This window comes from Heteronotia binoei, chromosome 1 (assembly GCF_032191835.1).
Source record: "Heteronotia binoei isolate CCM8104 ecotype False Entrance Well chromosome 1, APGP_CSIRO_Hbin_v1, whole genome shotgun sequence".
NCBI classification, from domain to species: domain Eukaryota; kingdom Metazoa; phylum Chordata; class Lepidosauria; order Squamata; family Gekkonidae; genus Heteronotia; species Heteronotia binoei.
Window position 1 is genome coordinate 205,281,969 of NC_083223.1, and position 17,686 is coordinate 205,299,654.

The 17,686-nt window shown below is 42.2% G+C and overlaps 1 protein-coding gene across 1 annotated transcript in view; it reads right to left on the reverse strand.

The window, feature by feature from the left end:
- The window catches only part of CENPF (centromere protein F), a 40,208-nt gene that overhangs the window by 21,276 nt on the left and 1,246 nt on the right, over window positions 1-17,686 (reverse strand). The window contains exons 2-11 of the mRNA XM_060246826.1: window positions 16,496-16,547; window positions 15,148-15,369; window positions 13,342-13,538; window positions 10,052-10,161; window positions 9,676-9,767; window positions 8,006-8,264; window positions 7,498-7,700; window positions 6,024-6,149; window positions 3,946-4,044; window positions 620-742 (exon numbers count right to left, since the gene is read on the reverse strand). Of these exons, the coding sequence (XP_060102809.1) occupies window positions 620-742; window positions 3,946-4,044; window positions 6,024-6,149; window positions 7,498-7,700; window positions 8,006-8,264; window positions 9,676-9,767; window positions 10,052-10,161; window positions 13,342-13,538; window positions 15,148-15,309 (1,371 nt within the window). The 5' untranslated portion in view covers window positions 15,310-15,369; window positions 16,496-16,547. The remainder of the gene's footprint in view (window positions 1-619; window positions 743-3,945; window positions 4,045-6,023; window positions 6,150-7,497; window positions 7,701-8,005; window positions 8,265-9,675; window positions 9,768-10,051; window positions 10,162-13,341; window positions 13,539-15,147; window positions 15,370-16,495; window positions 16,548-17,686) is intronic.

Sequence of the window (17,686 nt, forward strand, 5' to 3'; positions counted from 1 at the left end):
CAAGTGGTTTAAGTGGATGGAGAACACAATCAGATTTGCAGTTAACTTCATTTTTGTTAAGAGAATCCAGTATGAATGCTGGACCAGGAGGCTCACAGGATTCTGACAGAACCAAAGCAGCAGACTTTTGTCAGCATCGTGTACGCAAAGAAGCAACAAGGTGCTTCTCTCTCCTTGCCTGCACTCCCCAGACACCTCCATTTGTCTCCCAGCAGCAGTGTGGGACGATGTAATTGCATATGCCATTCTCTGAGACAACAGCCACAAACAGCTTGAGAACATGCTGCTGGTGAGAGTATGTTCCTAATGACATAATTCCTCCACCTCCCTATAGAACCAGCTGAGGTAACTGCCTTTGGGAAAATGTCCACATAGCTGGGGAAAGGGGACACTGACAGGCCCAGGTGGCTGTTCAGGAACAACTGAGCTGCTGCAAGCAGTCAAGCAGTTGGAGCAGATGCTTGGCAGTAAGCAATTCTTGACTGGATACAACGTTGACTGCTCCAACCAAAGCAATTTTGGCAGCTGTACAATTGACATACGGGTGCGTAAGATGGAGAGAAGGGTCATGTCAACATATCTGAAAATGCATACACATAGTCCTCTGAATTTTATTTACCTCGAAGTCTTTTTTCAGATAATTTTCCTTTAACTGCATTGCTTCCATTGCCTGGTCTGCCATCTTCAATTTCAGAGAAAAGTCACTGGCAGTTTTTTCCAATCCCTCTTTCTCCAATCGTATCTGTAAAGAAAAAATAGCAGGTTTCAAATGTGGTTGCACATAATAAGAAATAATGCACCAATATTCTATACCTGGAGGGACCTGGACATTGGCAGAAAAAAACAACTTCATGTTTTAATTATGTACAACTATTTAGAAAAAACACATCCTTCAACTTTCATGATTACTGTCCAGGCTGTTGCTCAAATCAATCAAGAAGGGAAGCACATCTCCAGAGATAAATTGTGCAAGAACTATTTCCTAAAAATTCACAAATCAGATCTGAGAAGCACAGAACAAAGTCATATAGCAGCCCACAGACAACTCATGTTCACTACTTCTACCTTAGATACATGCAAATTTTACAGAAATGAATTTTTTCTACATACAGAGCAAAATTTAGATAGGTCTGACCCACTGAATCTGTTTGCTCACTAGACATCACATTAATTTGCCCATGAATGTCACACAGGAGCATGCACAAGGTGTGGTAGTGGGGGTTAGGGGAGCAAGCAACACAATCTCAACTCCCCACCAAGTATAGGCTTTATACAGGAACTGTAGTCTAATTTGAGACACAAATGAGGCTACCTTGGACTTGTTGCTAAGTTTTTGAAGGACTGTCACTTAGAGGAGGGAAGGGAGCTGTTGGCAGCAGAGGAGAGGACTCACAATAATGGGTTTAAATTAGGGGTGGGAAGATGCTGGCTGGATATTAAGAATAGTTGTTCAACAGTGGGACCTGCTACTGAAGGAGGCTGTGAGCCCCCCCCCTCACTGGTAATCTTTGAGCTGCAACTGGACAAACACTTGTCAGGAATGCTATAGGCCGACATTTCCCATTTGGTGGGTCGGGACCTGGTCCTGGGCCATAGGGCACTCCTTACTGAGCCACAAAAGAAGTCCTAGGTAGCCCCGCCTCCAGCAGCTTGTGGCTGAACTGCCCTACATTTTGCACTCCCCAATGAGCAGCCAAGGCCCCCAACTTCCCCAAGCATAGCTGCGTGTGGGAGTGGCTGGTGTGAAGCCAAGGCTTTTTTGGAAGGCAAGGCTTGTTCAATACTGAGTAGGCACGAGGTCAGAGCAGCCGCCATTGCTGGTCCAGCTGCTTAAACAGATGGTTGGTGCTTTGCCGCAGGTGGCTCTTTTCCTATAGAGCTCTCCCCAAAAGTTATGATAAGTGCAGGGTTGGGAGAGGCTTGGGGGGGGGGGTGCTGGGCTGATCCCCACCGATCAGGTGATTGACCGGAGGGGTGAGGAGCTTTACACAGCTCAGAGCCGTGCGGGGCCAAACTAGGCATATGCCTAGGGGGGAGGGCAATTCTTTATTTCCCACTACCCCCCTCTCTTTCTGTCAGTCTCTCTCTCTCTGTCATTCTTTTCCCCTGTCTCCTCCCTTCCCATTGCTAATCTGAATAGAGGGGGGGAGAAGCTTGAAAAGCCCTGCCATTTCATGTTTTCCCAGGTGACCATTTCATGTTTTTCTTTCTGTCAGTCAGTCTTTTCCCATCTTCTTTCTCTCCCCGTCCCTTTCTCTTTCTGTCAGTCAGCCTTTTCCCCTATCTTCTCTCTCTCTGTGTGCCAGTCTTTTACCCTCTCTCTCTCCTTCCTTCCTTTCTTCCCATTGCTAATCTGAGACCAAAGAAGTGTGTGTGGGGGGGGGGGGAGAAGCCCAAAATGCTCTGCCATTTCATGTTTTCCTTTCTTACTTTCTTTCAGTCATTCTTTTCCCGTCTCCTTCCTTCCTTGCTATTGCTAATCTGAGTAGATTGGGGGGGGGGGCGCAAAAAGAGAAGCTTGAAATGCCCTGCCATTTCATGTTCTCCAAGGCTGACATCATTTTATATTTTTCGTTTTCTGCTGTGATCCTTGTGCTTTCTCTTGATGTTTTATTTTTAAAATTGCATTGCAAAATCCCACTATTCTCCTACCTTTCCTAAACAAAATATTGCAAGAGTTTTATGCATATTTGTACATTATTTCCTGTCTTCCGGCTCCACCCCCAAAGTCTCCATGCTTCATGGACAGCCTGATCCAGGGAGTCCTGATTCATGAGGAACCTCTCATGAGCAAATGCAGTTTCTGTGGATTGGACTGGATAGTCTGTATGGCCCCTTCCAACTCTGTGATTCTGTGGAAATGCTGCTACTAGTACTGCGGACAATATTCATCCACGTTGACAGCCTCTTACAACTATACAACATTAGGTAAGATGAGATCCATGTGAACTGTGTTGATTCATGACAACTATTTAGTTCTGTTTGTTTCTCACCATGCTTCATGGATAGCCTGATCCAGGGAGTCCTGATTCATGAGGAACCTCTCATGAGCAAATGCAGTTTCTGCCTGAGCAAGGCCTCCTCCAACAACTTCCACTGAAGTGATACATGTGGCTCTATCACACATATTGTGTGGCTCCAAGAGGTCATGGAGGAACTTAATGCAGGCTTACTCTCAAGTAAGCGTGCTTAGCATCACTACCTCAGTCAGTCTCTGGGCATTGACCATAGGTAGGTGACTATTTCCATTGTGTGTGAAGCAGAGGAGGGGGAAATAGGCAGGCCCGCAAGCTCTTCTTCTCCACCACAGAGATCACCCAGAGACCTATACTGGGGAAAGAGTGTGCAATAGCTGAGGGAGCCACTGGAGAGGGTGGTGCAGGGTTCCCCTCTAACTTCACAGATCTTGTAGGAGCTGTATTAACTAACCTTGGAGTCAAGGCAGAGAGATGCATAATGCTGCATATGGTGGTCAGTGATTTATATGGTACATGTGTGTTTCCTTCTCCCAATGGTGCCAAAAAATAATTCCCCAATCTTTCTCTATGCTGGCCTTATGGGGACTGTTATTCCCAGCTTTTGTTTTGTAAAAGTTTCCTTCCAGCATGGTCGTGTTGTAAAGTGCATATATATGTATTTTATCTTTCTAGGCAAAGAAAGTGTTAAGTTTTAATAAAGATGTGTGTGCAATATTTGCTCATGTCTTGTGGCTCTCAAACATTTGACATTTATTCTATGTGGCTGTTATGTTAAGCAAATTTGGCCACCCCGGTATAGGTTTTTCCCCAACACTGTAGTGCACAGAAAGGCCTAAGGGGAGAAGAGTTCTGTTTACAGCCAGTTAAAGAATGCTGAATGTTTCTAGTGCTCTGTGCAATTAAGCACATAATGTTTCAGTCTTTCCTCACCAGCTGTGTTTGTATATTTCATATGCAAAATGCCTACTTTCTCAAGGTCCACTTGAAGAAAACTATAGCTGTTCTTGGCTTGATGAATTTCCTCTTGTAGTTTAGTTTTCACTTGATCCAGCTGGCAAGACAGTTCCTAGAATAATGACAAGGGAAAAGGGGGGATTATAAACCAGAAAATGTTAAACTATCATATACTCAGAGTCCAGTTTCAGTAACCTGGGGATGAGGGGAATGAAAGGACTTTACCAGTTTTTTTACTCTGCAGACCTGTGCAGGGTAACAATTTAATTTTTTTTCAAGAATAAAAATATAACATCATACAATACACTCAATAAGGTCTATGGCCAAAGAACCATGAAACCGTAAGCCCGGTGGTTTAATCTTGAGTACCAGCTCCCCAGGGTAGTTGGCACCTTATCTTTAGAAACCTGGGGAAACATCAAAAACAGTCTGTGGTCTAACTTGGAGACCAGTTGAACATATAGATACGGTGGGGCTTTAATAGGTCTTTTGCAGCAGATCGATGTATACAAGTTAATGGGGAAAACACCATAAGCAATAGCTGGGTTACCTTTGGAACAAACTGGGTAAATATTAGTGACTGAGGACTTGGGGAAAAAACAGATACATTCGGAATATAACAAAATGGGAGAAAATCCTAGGAAATTAATAAGCACATCTGGAAATTCCTGCTGCTCTGAAAGCATTTATGTTCCAACCATAATATAATTCTATAGAAAAGTCACTGTAATGTTAGTTGGTAGAGATTTGAGAAACATACACTTAAAAAGGTGTAAAACGCTTGCTTCTGTTTGTGCATAACAATACACGTGCAGCATGCAGTGATCCTATGGATTAAATAAAACCCAAAATATTAAAAATATTCTTTTGTTCCAAATTGGATTTTAATTTTTTTTTTACAAAATTTATAACTTGCCTTTCTACCCAATCAGTGCCATCAAGATTATTAATAATTACAAAGCATTATAAAAATATATCATATAACTAATTGGAGCCAAAAATAAAATATATATACAATATAGGGACAACATTTAAAGCATAATGCAGGAAAGATGGCTCACTGAGGGAATGCCAGACAAAAACCAAAGAACCTTTATCTACTGGTGGAAGACCAATAAATATCCTTGTGCAGTGCTATTTTGGTGCCACAACCAAGAAAGCCCTCTCTCTGGTTGCCATTCATCTAACTTCAAAGTAGGAGCACTCAAAGCAGGTCCTCAAATGTGGCTGGTAGGTTCATACAGATTGAGAGCCAGTATACAGGGGCCAAAACTGGAGTGATATGGTCCCAACGATCCACGCCACTTAACATCCTGGCTGTAGCATTCTGTACCAGTTGAAGTTTCCAAACACTTTTCAAAGGCAACCCTGCTCATGGTGCATTGAGTAACCTAATGTAGATGTAACTAGGGCAAGCACCACAGTGGCCAGGTATTTTCTGTCCATGAAAAGTCACAGCTCGCTACCCAGCCACTGAACACTTCAAACTTCTTATCCAGAAGTAGGCCTGAGTCCACCATCACCTTCAATTTATGGATGAGCTCCTTCAAGGGGAATGCAATCCTATCTAGGACAGGAGACATCTCAGATCCCATGTCAGTCCTTCCACTCACCAGCACCAATTCTCTATTTGTTGGTATTAAACTTCAGTTTATGATCCAGCATACATCAAGTAACTACCTCCAGGCAAGCAGCCTCAGTGATCAGCTGAAAGCACCAGATACAGCTGAGTTCCAGCCCACATCTTCAGATGATCTTATCCAGTGGTTTCATATGGACACCAATGAGCATGGGTGGTAAGACAGAGAATGCTGCAGGACTTTATAGCCTAATCATCAAAGGACTGAGCAGCATTCACCTGGGACCACCTTATAAAGCGTACCTTCCAGTGGAAAACTGCATCCTGGTTCCAACTTCCCCTGAAACTGTGCAATTCACATTCAAGCTCTGACCTCAAATAATTAATCATATTAACCTTGAATGTAAGAACCAACAAAGCTTCAGTATAGATGCAACAGGCCCAAGTCTTTGTTTTGCTTTACCTACATGAAAACCCTCCCTTATTCTTGGTAGCATAACGCTGCACTTTACCTCTTGATATTCTTTTTCCTTTTCTTTTATCTTCTGTTCTAAAGAGCGCCGGACACTTTCGGAATTTTGTCGCTGACAGTTCAGTTCCTCTGCAAGCCTTTTTATCTTTTCCTCAGCTGCAACAAACTGCAGAAAGCATATTTAAAAATCATAGAGTTTAAAGGTACCTCCAGGGTCATCTAGTCCAGTCCCTGTAACAATGCACAAATACTTCCCCCCACACTCCCAATGATGCTTGATACATGCTCAGAAGATGGCCAGAAAAACCCCCTTCAGGATTCCTAGCCAAACTGGCCTGGAGAAGAGTTGTTGCCTGACCCAAAAATGGCAGAGCATTTCCTTAGGTGTGTAAGAAGGGGCCATGAGAACTAAGCACTGATGCAACCCTTCCTGCCCTTCACAGAATTTATTTATTTTTATTTACTTTCAATTTATATCCCGCCCATTCCAACTGGACTCAGGGCGGCTATCAATCAGAATAAAACTGACATCTCAATTTCAGGTATAAAACAATAAGACATCAACAATTTACAATTTAAAACAAACATTGGTGCTATACAGAATGTTAAAACAAAGGTGGCTCAGATCGTACTAAAGTTTCCATTTATCTGTTGGTAGACCTTCTGGTGGAATTGCCCAGCAGCATAAAAGCGGCAGCCTTCTCCCCTAGTTGTTATAGGCCTGTTTAAAAAGTTCGGTTTTACAAGACCTGCGGAATTGGGAGATCCTGCAGGGCTCTTATGGCCTCAGAGAGAGCATTCCACAGTGTTGGTGTTGCCACTGAGAAGGCCCTGGCCTGTGTAGAGCCCAGTCTGGCTTCCCTTGGTCCGGAGGGGGCGGGTAGTAGATTTTGAGTTCCTCAACGCAGTGCTCTCTGGGGAACATATGAGGAATCAGATCACATGGGTTAGAAATGTGATACCTATTTGTGAACAAGTTTAGACCCAAGGAAGCTGGTTAACACCTAATTATTCACCTTCTCCACTGAGAACAGAAGCAAAATGTTGTACTGACAGTACATTTAAACTACACATTTTGAAGAAAAGCAATAGAATACCAATTTTGCATTGGAACAAGATACTTGGGATATGTTCTGCAACTTTATTTCAGAACTATATTGAAACATCATTGAATGGCCAATATTTTCTTCCTGCATAGGATATCAAACCTTTAAGATGAGAAGCAAATTGGATGATCTTTTCAGTTGCATTATTTTTCATAGTCTAGGGGCCTAGTCACACATCAGTGGCCCTTGCTAAAGGAGCCATTATTTGACAACACCTAGGCAAAAATGTGCATTTCTCTTTGGGATATACTGCACCTGAGTTAATATTTTATTATAAAAAAGTCGAACCTGTGATACCCAGTTTGCACAAGCAAGTCATTACTTCATGCAACGGTTTACAAATGCTGGACCCGCATATCTGAAATTGATTGCAAATGTAACTTCATGACAATCAAGATAGTGCTTTACCTGAGAAGTAGTTTGGTCAAGTTGTGCTGTAATTCTAGTTACTTCATTGTGACTTTTACTCAGAGCTTGGCCTTTTTCTGTCAATTCCCTTTTTAGATTTTCAACTTGCAATTGAGTTTCTTGAAGTTTAGTTACGTAGAATTTTATATCACTTGTCTGAATCTGCAGATTATGTTCTAGTTCTTGAATTCTGGTTCTTAACTCTGCACATTAACAGCACACAGTTAATACAGCAAGCCTTGCAAATACCTGAGACAACAAAGTGAATGTTTTGGTTTGTAAAACACACCCACTGTGAAATTCCTCACCAAAAAGCTTCTCTATTCCCTGAACCAGGATTTTTAAAAATCAAGTGATGCTGACACTAAAACTTATTGAGGCAGCATTAAGTACTTGGGATTGGCTATGACTACTGATATGCCATTGCAATTGCAAAGGTATGTTACACTTAGTAAGAAAATTACTAAGGTGCAAAATGGAGGAACAGGGCTGAGACCTTGCAAACTACCTTGGTTCTGTGTTTTCATATCATCAATGCGAGCTGAGTCCTTGCTGCTGTCCAAGATGCTGTTGACAAAGTCTTTCTTTGCTGATTTTTGATCTTGGTGACTAGGCGTTGACCCAAGCTCCCAAGAAAAATCTGACCCACTGCTTATAGGAGTTCCTTGACTACTGGATGGAGGGTGGCTTGGTGTTTGCTCTTGTTGCCATGAGAACACAGATGATGAAGCTTGTTGCCGAGCAATTTCCCTGCGACTCACGGTACTCTGAGGAAGCAAGGGTTGAGTTTTCTTTTACAAAACAGAGAGAAAATGCTCAGCATCCTGTTTCACACAGTGGTCAACAGATGCCCTGCAGAAGGACTACAAGCAGAAAGCAGAAGCCAAAGCCTTTTTCCCGTTGCACCAAACACAGTTATTGATTTTGATTATGAAAACTCCGTTCAGTCATTATAGTTATCAATGGGCATATGTTCCTTGAACAAGCCAAGTCAATTGCCAGCCATGATCATAAACTGATGAAACTTAATACAGAAGATTTTTCAGAGAAAAAGAATCCAGTAGAAGCCCTGAGCACACAATCCATCTGCTTGCTTAGTCAATGTGCAAAAAGGAAGAGTGGGCACAAATGTGCTGGGTCTGCCACCCTGCACTTGTTAGCACTGTGCCATGAGTGGAAGAAGTGTGCACATGCACACTCCCTCTGTATGTAGGTGCAGTGTGGACAAGCTGGCAACTGCACAATCACTCTCTGCACATTGACTGAGTGCAGAAGTCATGGATTCAGTGCAACAATGAGCTGGAGCAAACAGCAAAACCACTCTCTAGGATGCAACTTGATGACAGTCAAAATATATATCACTTCCCAAAACAAGGAATATCCAATATTATACAACAGGTGTGTAGTCTGCCAATTAAGCCTGCATCCCAGGATTTGTCAGATTTTGTTTAACTCAGGGGTGTCAAACGTGCAGCTCAAGGGCTCCTATCAGGCCCACGAGCAACTTACTGTTATCTGCTTCATTTTCTCTCTCTCTCCTTTCCTACTGCATTGCAGCTTGCTTTGCCAGGCTTGCTCAATCACACAGGAGTGACAGAGCAAAGCCTCTCTTTTCTCCACTGGCTGACCAGCACATGAAGCAACATGTACAAACAGTGCCCAGCCATTTCATGTTTTCCCCTGGGTCTTAGGCTCAAAGCATTGACCATGAGATTTCTGTAATGAATGTCAATAAATCAAAAGTAGGTTTGCAGCTGACAGACACAAAACTGAACAGCATACTCAAGATTGTTTAAGCACAAACATTGTCTCCAGATTTTGATGCAATAATTCACAGGAAGAGGTGCCAGTTATCAGAAACTGTTAAATAAGTAAAATATTGCAAGAGTACTAATTTTTAAGTATATTTAATTTTAAGTTTAAAAAAACACGTGTTTTTCTGTGTCCTTTATAAAGTTTATAGCTGTGCTATCTGGTATTACATTTTATGACATATGTGGCCAGGCCCAACAAGGTCTCATTTATGTCAGATCTGGCCCTCATAACAAATAAGTTTGACACTCCCGGTTTAGCTGTTTTCTGAAAAGCTGTATCTTACCCTGTTTCTCATTCTAAACCAATATTAATATTAAGTATTCTGTACAAGCCTTTAGGCAGAGCCCTGCAATCTTAACTTACATGGTATTTAACACTCTTCAGTTCTGCCTCCAGTTTTTTCTTTTCCTCAACTTCTTTCTCATATTTTGTTTTCAGTTCTTCAAACTTGGCATCTGTAGAAACAAGACTGAAATATCTTAACCAACTAACAGGACAGGCCATTTAAATATATTATTCTAAAAAAAATGAAGCTGCTGGTGTTCCATAAAACTGCAGCCATCTGAATTTCAGAATGCCCTTTACAATACAGAGTGTGCAGTTGCAATCAGGAGGAAAACGGAGTTCAATAAATAACACAGGGTGACATTTGACTGTAAGGGCAAAATTCCATAGTTGTTAATTAAAAACAAAAAATCCACATGGTATTCTTACAGTTATTAGATAAAAACAAATTTACCACTGTGACATGGAGTAGAAGGAACAGTAAAGCTCTTCTGTGGTGTATTACTGACAGATGAATCTTCTGCAATGAGGATTTGCTGATTTCGTTCTAGTTCTGACTTGTATCTATTTAGAAAAATAAGAACAGAGGGACAAAAAAAGTAGCTTGGCAACGATGAATATGGATCTAAGCTCTTGAAAAACCCAAATGTAGGTTGAGAATCTTTTTCCTACACTCCCCAATGAGGATTCAAAAATGTCACTGGAATATACATTGGGGAAGAAAATTGCTACCTTTATACAAGATGTAAGCAATGCAGAGACTTCTGTCTAAAAATTCAAGAACCACAAAAAGAATTATGAACTGCCTCACTTGTATGGTAAGATGTTAGGCCAAGATGGGGGCCCCTGAAATAAGTTAAATGTTGTGATTATGGTGTTTCCAACAAGACAGATTACAAGCTTACAGTTAAATAGTGTTATGCCTCATTCATCATACTGGCATAGCTTTCCCCTAGTCTGCTAGAACAATAAGCAAAACAGCAAGATTACAAAGTTCTCTGTTCTATTACAGTAACATTTCCATTAACACTTGGTTATGTCCATAAAAATAAAGAGTGCTCAGGGAAACAGCTTAAAAAGAGTACTGATAGCATTTGTTTGAATGGGGATGTGCCCACAGTATTACCAATGTATGAGTGCCATACAAGGCAGAAACTTGAGGAGGTGGCAACCACCAGCAGACCACCTTTGTTAGCCTCCTTTGCTAGAGCATCCAGGGACACTTCTGAGTCACTTTGCATGCTGAGGCTCCATCCTTTAGAACAGCAACTACATTATGTCAGCCCTGAAAATCCCTCTGAAGCCCCAAAGAGAATCCAAACAACTTGGGCCACATGTGGCTGAATGATGCAAAGAAGTCAACAGACTGAATTGCTAAGTGACTCTGAAAGTTTAGTGTTCAAAATAATTGAAGGCAAAGGGCACAAGGAACATTCTTCCACTTAAGATCAACTGGAATTCACGGGAACCACACGACAGCATTAAGCTAGCCCTACATTTCAATGGGGCGTTCATGGCAGAACTTCCCAGTAGATTGGGCTTAAAGACAAAATCACTCAAAAAACATTATGGGCATGCAGCTGGACACGTCTGTTTACATTTGCTCTCTAGCTGTCCCTTCTCCACATAGGCAAAATGCATTATAATGAATTGCTGAAGCAAATGTGGAAATAAACACAAACAGCTGCATTTTAGGATATCTGTCGTGGTCAAAGTATCACTTTATGCAGTAAACTGCACCTTTATTATGCAGTGAGCTGCACAAGTTTTCACACTATTGATCCTCACAATCCATGTACCACATTAATGTCTCCAATGGTAGAATCTTTGGGGGCTGCTACAGAATCTCTGAAAGCAATAAAAGATGAAGATATTGGATTTATATCCCGCCCTCCACTCCGAAGAGTCTCAGAGTGGCTCACAATCTCCTTTACCTTCCTCCCCCACAACAGACACCCTGTGAGGTCGGTGGGGCTGGAGAGGGCTCTCACAGCAGCTGCCCTTTCAAGGACAACCTCTGCCAGAGCTATGGCTGACCCAAGGCCATGCTAGCAGGTGCAAGTGGAGGAGCGCAGAATCAAACCCGGTTCTCCCAGATAAGAGTCCACACACTTAACCACTACACCAAACTGGTTTTCCAACTGGTTTCTGTGAAGTGCTAGCCAGACTTGTTTGGGTCTTAGCATGATGAAGTGAAAGTGTACAGTGTAAGAGGGAATATTCTCTTGCAGCCATGCATACCAAAAGTAGGTAAGCAGTGGTGACAATGTTGCCCTTCAGGAAAGCTTGTTTCTCCCCGACTTATCTTCTCCTATTACATTACTTATAATTTATTTATTTATTTTATTCGATTTATATCCCACCCTCCCCACCGAGGCAGACTCAGGGCGGCTTACAACATGAAATTCTAACAATAAGGTTAATAAATATTAAAATACATTAAATAATTTACAGCAGTTAATAAAACAAGAAAATGATCTAACAGTGTGCTATTCTACAACCAACCTTCCTTCGCAGTTTTTAGGTACCAGTCAGTTATATGCCAACCAGAAGAGGACCAGAAGAGGACTGTCTTACAGGCCTTGCGGAACTGCCCAAGGCCCTCTCTGGGGAACATGTGGGGAGAGACGGTCCCTAAGGTAGGCATGTCCTAGGCCATATAGGGCTTTAAAGGTGAAAACTTGTACCGAACCCGGTATATTATTGGCAGCCAGTGCAGTCCCCGGAGCCCTGGCTGAATGTGCTCCCACCTGGGGAGCCCTAACAATAGCCGGGCGGCGGCATTCTGCACTAGCTGCAACTTCCGCGTTTGGCACAGGGGCAGCCCCATGTAGAGGGCATGACAGTAGTCCAACCTTGAGGTGACCATTGCATGGACCACTGTTGCCAGATCATTATGTTCCAGGAAAGGGGCCAACTGCCTTGCCCGCCTGAGATGAAAGACTTAGCAGTGGCTGCTATTTGGGCCTCCATTGTCAGGGCAGGCTCCAATAGTACCCCCAAGCTCTTGACCCTGTGTGCCATTGTCAGTTGCACACCGTCAAAGGCTGGTAGCGGAATTTCCCTTCCCGGACCATGTTGACCCAAGCAAAGGACCTCTGTCTTTGCTGGGTTTAGTTTCAATCTACTCAGCCCAAGCCAACTAGCCACGGCTTGTAATGCCAGGTCCAGATTTTCTGGGACACAGTCAGGCTGGCTGTCCATGAGTAGATAGAGCTAGGTGTCATCAGCATACTGGTGACAACCCAACCCATACCTCCGGGCAATGTGGGCAAGGGGGCGCATGTAGATGTTGAACAACATTGGGGATAGCACCGCCCCGAGGCACCCCGCAATCAAGCGTGTGCCTCCGGGACAGTTCACCTCCAATCACCACCCTTTGTCCCCGACCATCGAGGAAAGAGGAAAGCCATTGTAAGGCCAGCCCCTGAATCCCCACGTCGGCAAGACGGCAAGTCAGCAACCGATGGTCCACCTTATCGAATGCTGCCGATAGGTCTAACAACATCAGCACCGCCTGGGTCAAGATGCCGCTGAAGGTCATCCACCAGAGCAACCAGCACTGTCTCTGTCCCGTGGCCCATCCTCTTGACTTCCACTATGTAATCTGCCTTGAATGTTAATGAGAAAGGCAAACTATTAACAATGTAAATCAACAAACACGGTTTGAACACCCATGACTTATGCAAACAAAACCATATTCTAAGAGGATAGTGACTCTTGCTCAAGGGGAGAAATTCTCACCTTTTCAGTTCCTGCTCCAGCCTTTCAACCTGTTTCTTGCTCGAAATGAGCTGTCCTTCTTGAAAGCTCATTTGTGACTCTTTCACCTGAAGTTCATGAGAAAACTTCTGCCTGGTTTTTTCAAGGTTGTCACACAGCTCAAGCAAGCTCTGGTTTTCTCTTTTCAGTGTTGCCCCTTCAGTTTTTTCATTTTCAACCTAATGCGAATAAACTGAAATATTCAGAATTCGTCTGCTTCGCCAACCCTCCCCCAAAAATCAGTTTGGGAGAGGGGTGATCCCCCCCCCCAAAAAAAACACTTTTAAAAATAAATTCTGCTTACACTTTGGAGGGGTTTTTGTTTGCATTTAGATGGGATGATTTCAAGAATCATTTCAATATCCTTTCGCTATATCAAAGAACTCCTCAATTATGCTGAACAATATTGTTGACTTGAACAATGTAACCACATCCTAGTGCCTAGCGATCAGCAGCATTCCTTATTGTTCAAAAAAGACTTTTGATTCAGGGACTTAAAATATATTTTATATAACAGGGGTAGCCAAACTTGCTTAACATAAAAGCCACATAGAATAAATGTTTGAGAGCTGCATGACATGAACAAATATTACATACACATCCTTATTAAAACTCTTAACACTTTCTTTGCACAGAAAGATAAAATACATATATATGCACTTTACAACATGACCATGCTGGAAGGAGACTTTTTAAAAAACAGAAGCTGGGAATGACAGTCCCCATAAGGCCAGCATATGAAAAGGTTGGGTAATTATTTTTGGCACCAGTGGGAGAAAGCATCACACATGTACCATATAAATGACTGACCACCACTTGCATCATTATGCATCTCTCTTTGCCTTGACACCAAGGTTATTAAATACAGCTCCTACAAGAGCTATGAAACTAAGGTGGAACCCTGCACCACCCTCTTTAATTCCACCCCCTGGCTCTTGCACTCTCTTTCCCTGCTCTAGGTCTCCAGGTGACCTCTGTGGTGAAGAGCTTGCAAGCCTGCCTGTTTTCCCCTCCTTCTCCACTTCACACACAGCAGAAATAGTCACCTGCACTCAGAGGCAGACTGAGACCCCAATGCTAAGCACACTTACTTAAGAGTAAGCCTGCGTTATGTTCCTCCTTGATCTCCAGGAGCTGCACAATATGTGTGAAAGAGCCGCATGTGGCACTTAAGCCAGAGTTTGGCCACCCCTGTTATATAAATTGCTGAACAAAAGAGCAGTTATAGGAAGACCACAACAATGGTTCCTCTATTGTTCCTACCTGTAGCCAGAAATAGTGTAAGGGACTGAATGCAGAACTCTGGGGAAGTGATTTATTTCTTAATATTCTGCCAAATAGTTAATTATTGTAACTTTTCACATAGCTGCTTTAACTCTCTTTTGGGAAAGGCAGAATATTAAGAAATAAATCACTTCCCCAGAGTGGCATTCATAAGAAGCTCTGGCCATTGTAGCCGCCTATGTTCAACTATAATCCAGAAACAAATTGCTAGAAGGAGCAACTCAAGTATTTCTAGCATATTAATTTTTTACTCCCCCCACCGGGGTGGAATTCTAGCAGGAGCTCCTTTGCATATTAGGCCACATACCCCTGTTGTAGCCAATCCTTCAAGAGCTTACAAAAAAGAGCCCTGTAAGCTCTTGGAGGATTGGCTACATCGGGGGTGGTGGTGGCGGCCTAATATGCAAAAGAGCTCCTGCTAGAATTCCATCCCTGCCCCCCCCCCCCAATTATAACATACTACCAATAATAGTTAAAAACAGTTTATCTCTGCAGTTACACTACCTTCTGCTTCTGTTTTTGCAAAGCTGCATCCAGAGATTCAAGCTGAAACTGTCTTTGCTGTCTCTCCTTTTTTAGCTTCTCAAGTTGACTTTCAAGTTCTTGAATCTTGTGCAGGACTCTTGTGGAGAGACCTTCTTTCCATTCTTCCACAGCCCAGCTCATTTCTCAACCAAGTTTTCCTCTTTAATACGCAAAAACATCACAAAAACAAAAAACTTTTTTCTGAAAGAAAAGATGATTTAGAGACTTGAGTTATGTTTGTTTCATTGTACTAAAATATGGATGTTATAGAAGTAATCCTCAGCTTTGTTGTTTTTGCTGTCAAGTGACAGCTGATCCATAGGGTTTTCAACCAGAAGTGGTTTGTCATTGCCTGCCTCTGATTGCAATACTGGCCTCCCATCCAATCAGGACTGATCCTGCTTAGCTTCCAAGATAGCCTGAGACACCCAGGTTAGGGTAGGTACCAACATAAACACATCACAGCTACTATTTTACAATTCCTGCATCATGGTAATTATCCTACACCCTCCTATTTATCTTCTTTTAAAATCTCCTTGTACTAGTTAGCATTTCCTCTCTCATTACATTTGATTTTTCACATGCAACATCTTTTTCTTTATCCTTTGGCTACATCATGCAACTACAGATTCATAAACACTATGGGGTGGCTGCTGGTAAAATCATCCTGCAGTACAGAGTCACAGTCACTGCAGCATCCAGTCTTATGACAAGGTAACAACAGTAAGCCCACACAACTGATTAAGAATGTAGGTTAAAGGGGTATTTGCCTCTCCATGATGCTGGATAGTATTTTTTTTACTAAAAAAATACGAGCCTCACAGGGCTGTTTGCTTCCCATTGTTACTAGTAGACACCACTGAGAAAATAGTCATTGCATTCAGTCACTTATCTTTCCAGAGCTTCTCTCTTATTTTTTTGTATTAAGAGATCTCCATAGTTTTCTATGTTTTTGAAAAACAGCTTATTTTAACTGAAGAGCTTTTGTGGTATTATTTTATTCTACAGTTCTCTTAAAATTCTGTTGCTCTTTAAACTATGTAAAGATTTCACATGTTATTGCTGTAATCATGGGACAACATTGATTGAACCTATATGTTAGGAACATCACATGGCTGTCATTAGAAGTAATCTTATTGCATTTCTTCCTTCCCTCTCTCCCCTCTAACATCCAATAAATTAAAACACTGGTGTAATGTTGGCCACTATTTGTAGTTTTGGCAGCATGAAGTCTAATTTCAGCCTGAGTTTCTGAAAAACCTTCAAAGCAAAAAACATTCATACTGATGTCTCCTGAGGTCTTGCCCTCTAGATACAGAAAGTATACCTTCAGGTCTAATAACAGGTAAAGTTTTCTTTATACTGCTATTTTACAGCATCTGGAAAACAAACACAACTAAGTTTCCGGGCATATTATGGTCTTCATGAGACAAGTAATAAAAATGTAAACATATATTTAAGTGTTGCACATATTTTGCCACCCCCGCTGGTTTCAAGGTAGCATTTCTCAAACTCTTTGATCTTGGTCCCCCCCCCCTCCCATTCAACCTTCTGGGGACATAACATAGCATAACATACCAACCATCTGTGCTGAGAGCTTTCTATACAGCATTTGTAGAAAAGGAGCATGTCACAGAAAAGACTTAAGCAGGAGCTGTTCTCTCTGACATCTTGTTTTCTATGTGCAGAAGCATTGTTTGTGGTTCCCTTCTGAATATGGAAGAGCAGTTCTTAATCTGAAAGTGATGGAGTCTAAAGCCTGGTTTACCACATCCGTGACAACGAGGAAGCACTTGAAAGCCTAACAAATGTACTTATTTCTTAACATTAAAATAAGAGGTTATCCTGGTTTTCAAGATGAATTCATTTTACCTCATCCAATACCTTGGGCCAGTATTCAAGGATCATCCCTTACTTTTTAGGAGCACCTGTTCACAGCAGTGATCTTGAGTTATGACACCTTCCTCCTATTGGTGGTATGTGCAAACATGACTTTCTTCCTCAACCAGCTTCAGTCTGATTTTTTGCCCCGCACCCCAAGCAGATTTCTGTTGTTCTTCCTGTCTGCACAAAGGTGGGACTCAGGACAGTGCACTGTACAGCTTCTTTATCTGCACAGAATGTTATCTCAACAATTACTCTGTAGGGAAGTTAACTCTGGTACTAAACTGCTGGGGGTGAAAGACATTTCACCACACTCCTAATAACTAGGGCTGGCAACAACCTGGAGAAAAAAAATGCCCTTCCCCTTCATGGGGTGTTATTTAGTTCCACGCTATGAAAAGTTTCATTTACCCATTTCCACACATTAAGCCTCTGTTAAAAGGACAGACTTTTCTCCCTCCAGGTTGTTGGTAACCTTACTCACAACAGACCCTTGCGGTAAGTTAGGGCAGTGAGGAAATGTATGCTATTACTTGCGTATATGCATAAAGTTAAATCCACCCATGTCTGCAGGTACACAATCCAGTAAGCATGGTAACTCTTGACTGTAAACAAATATGCTTCAGAAAGAGAG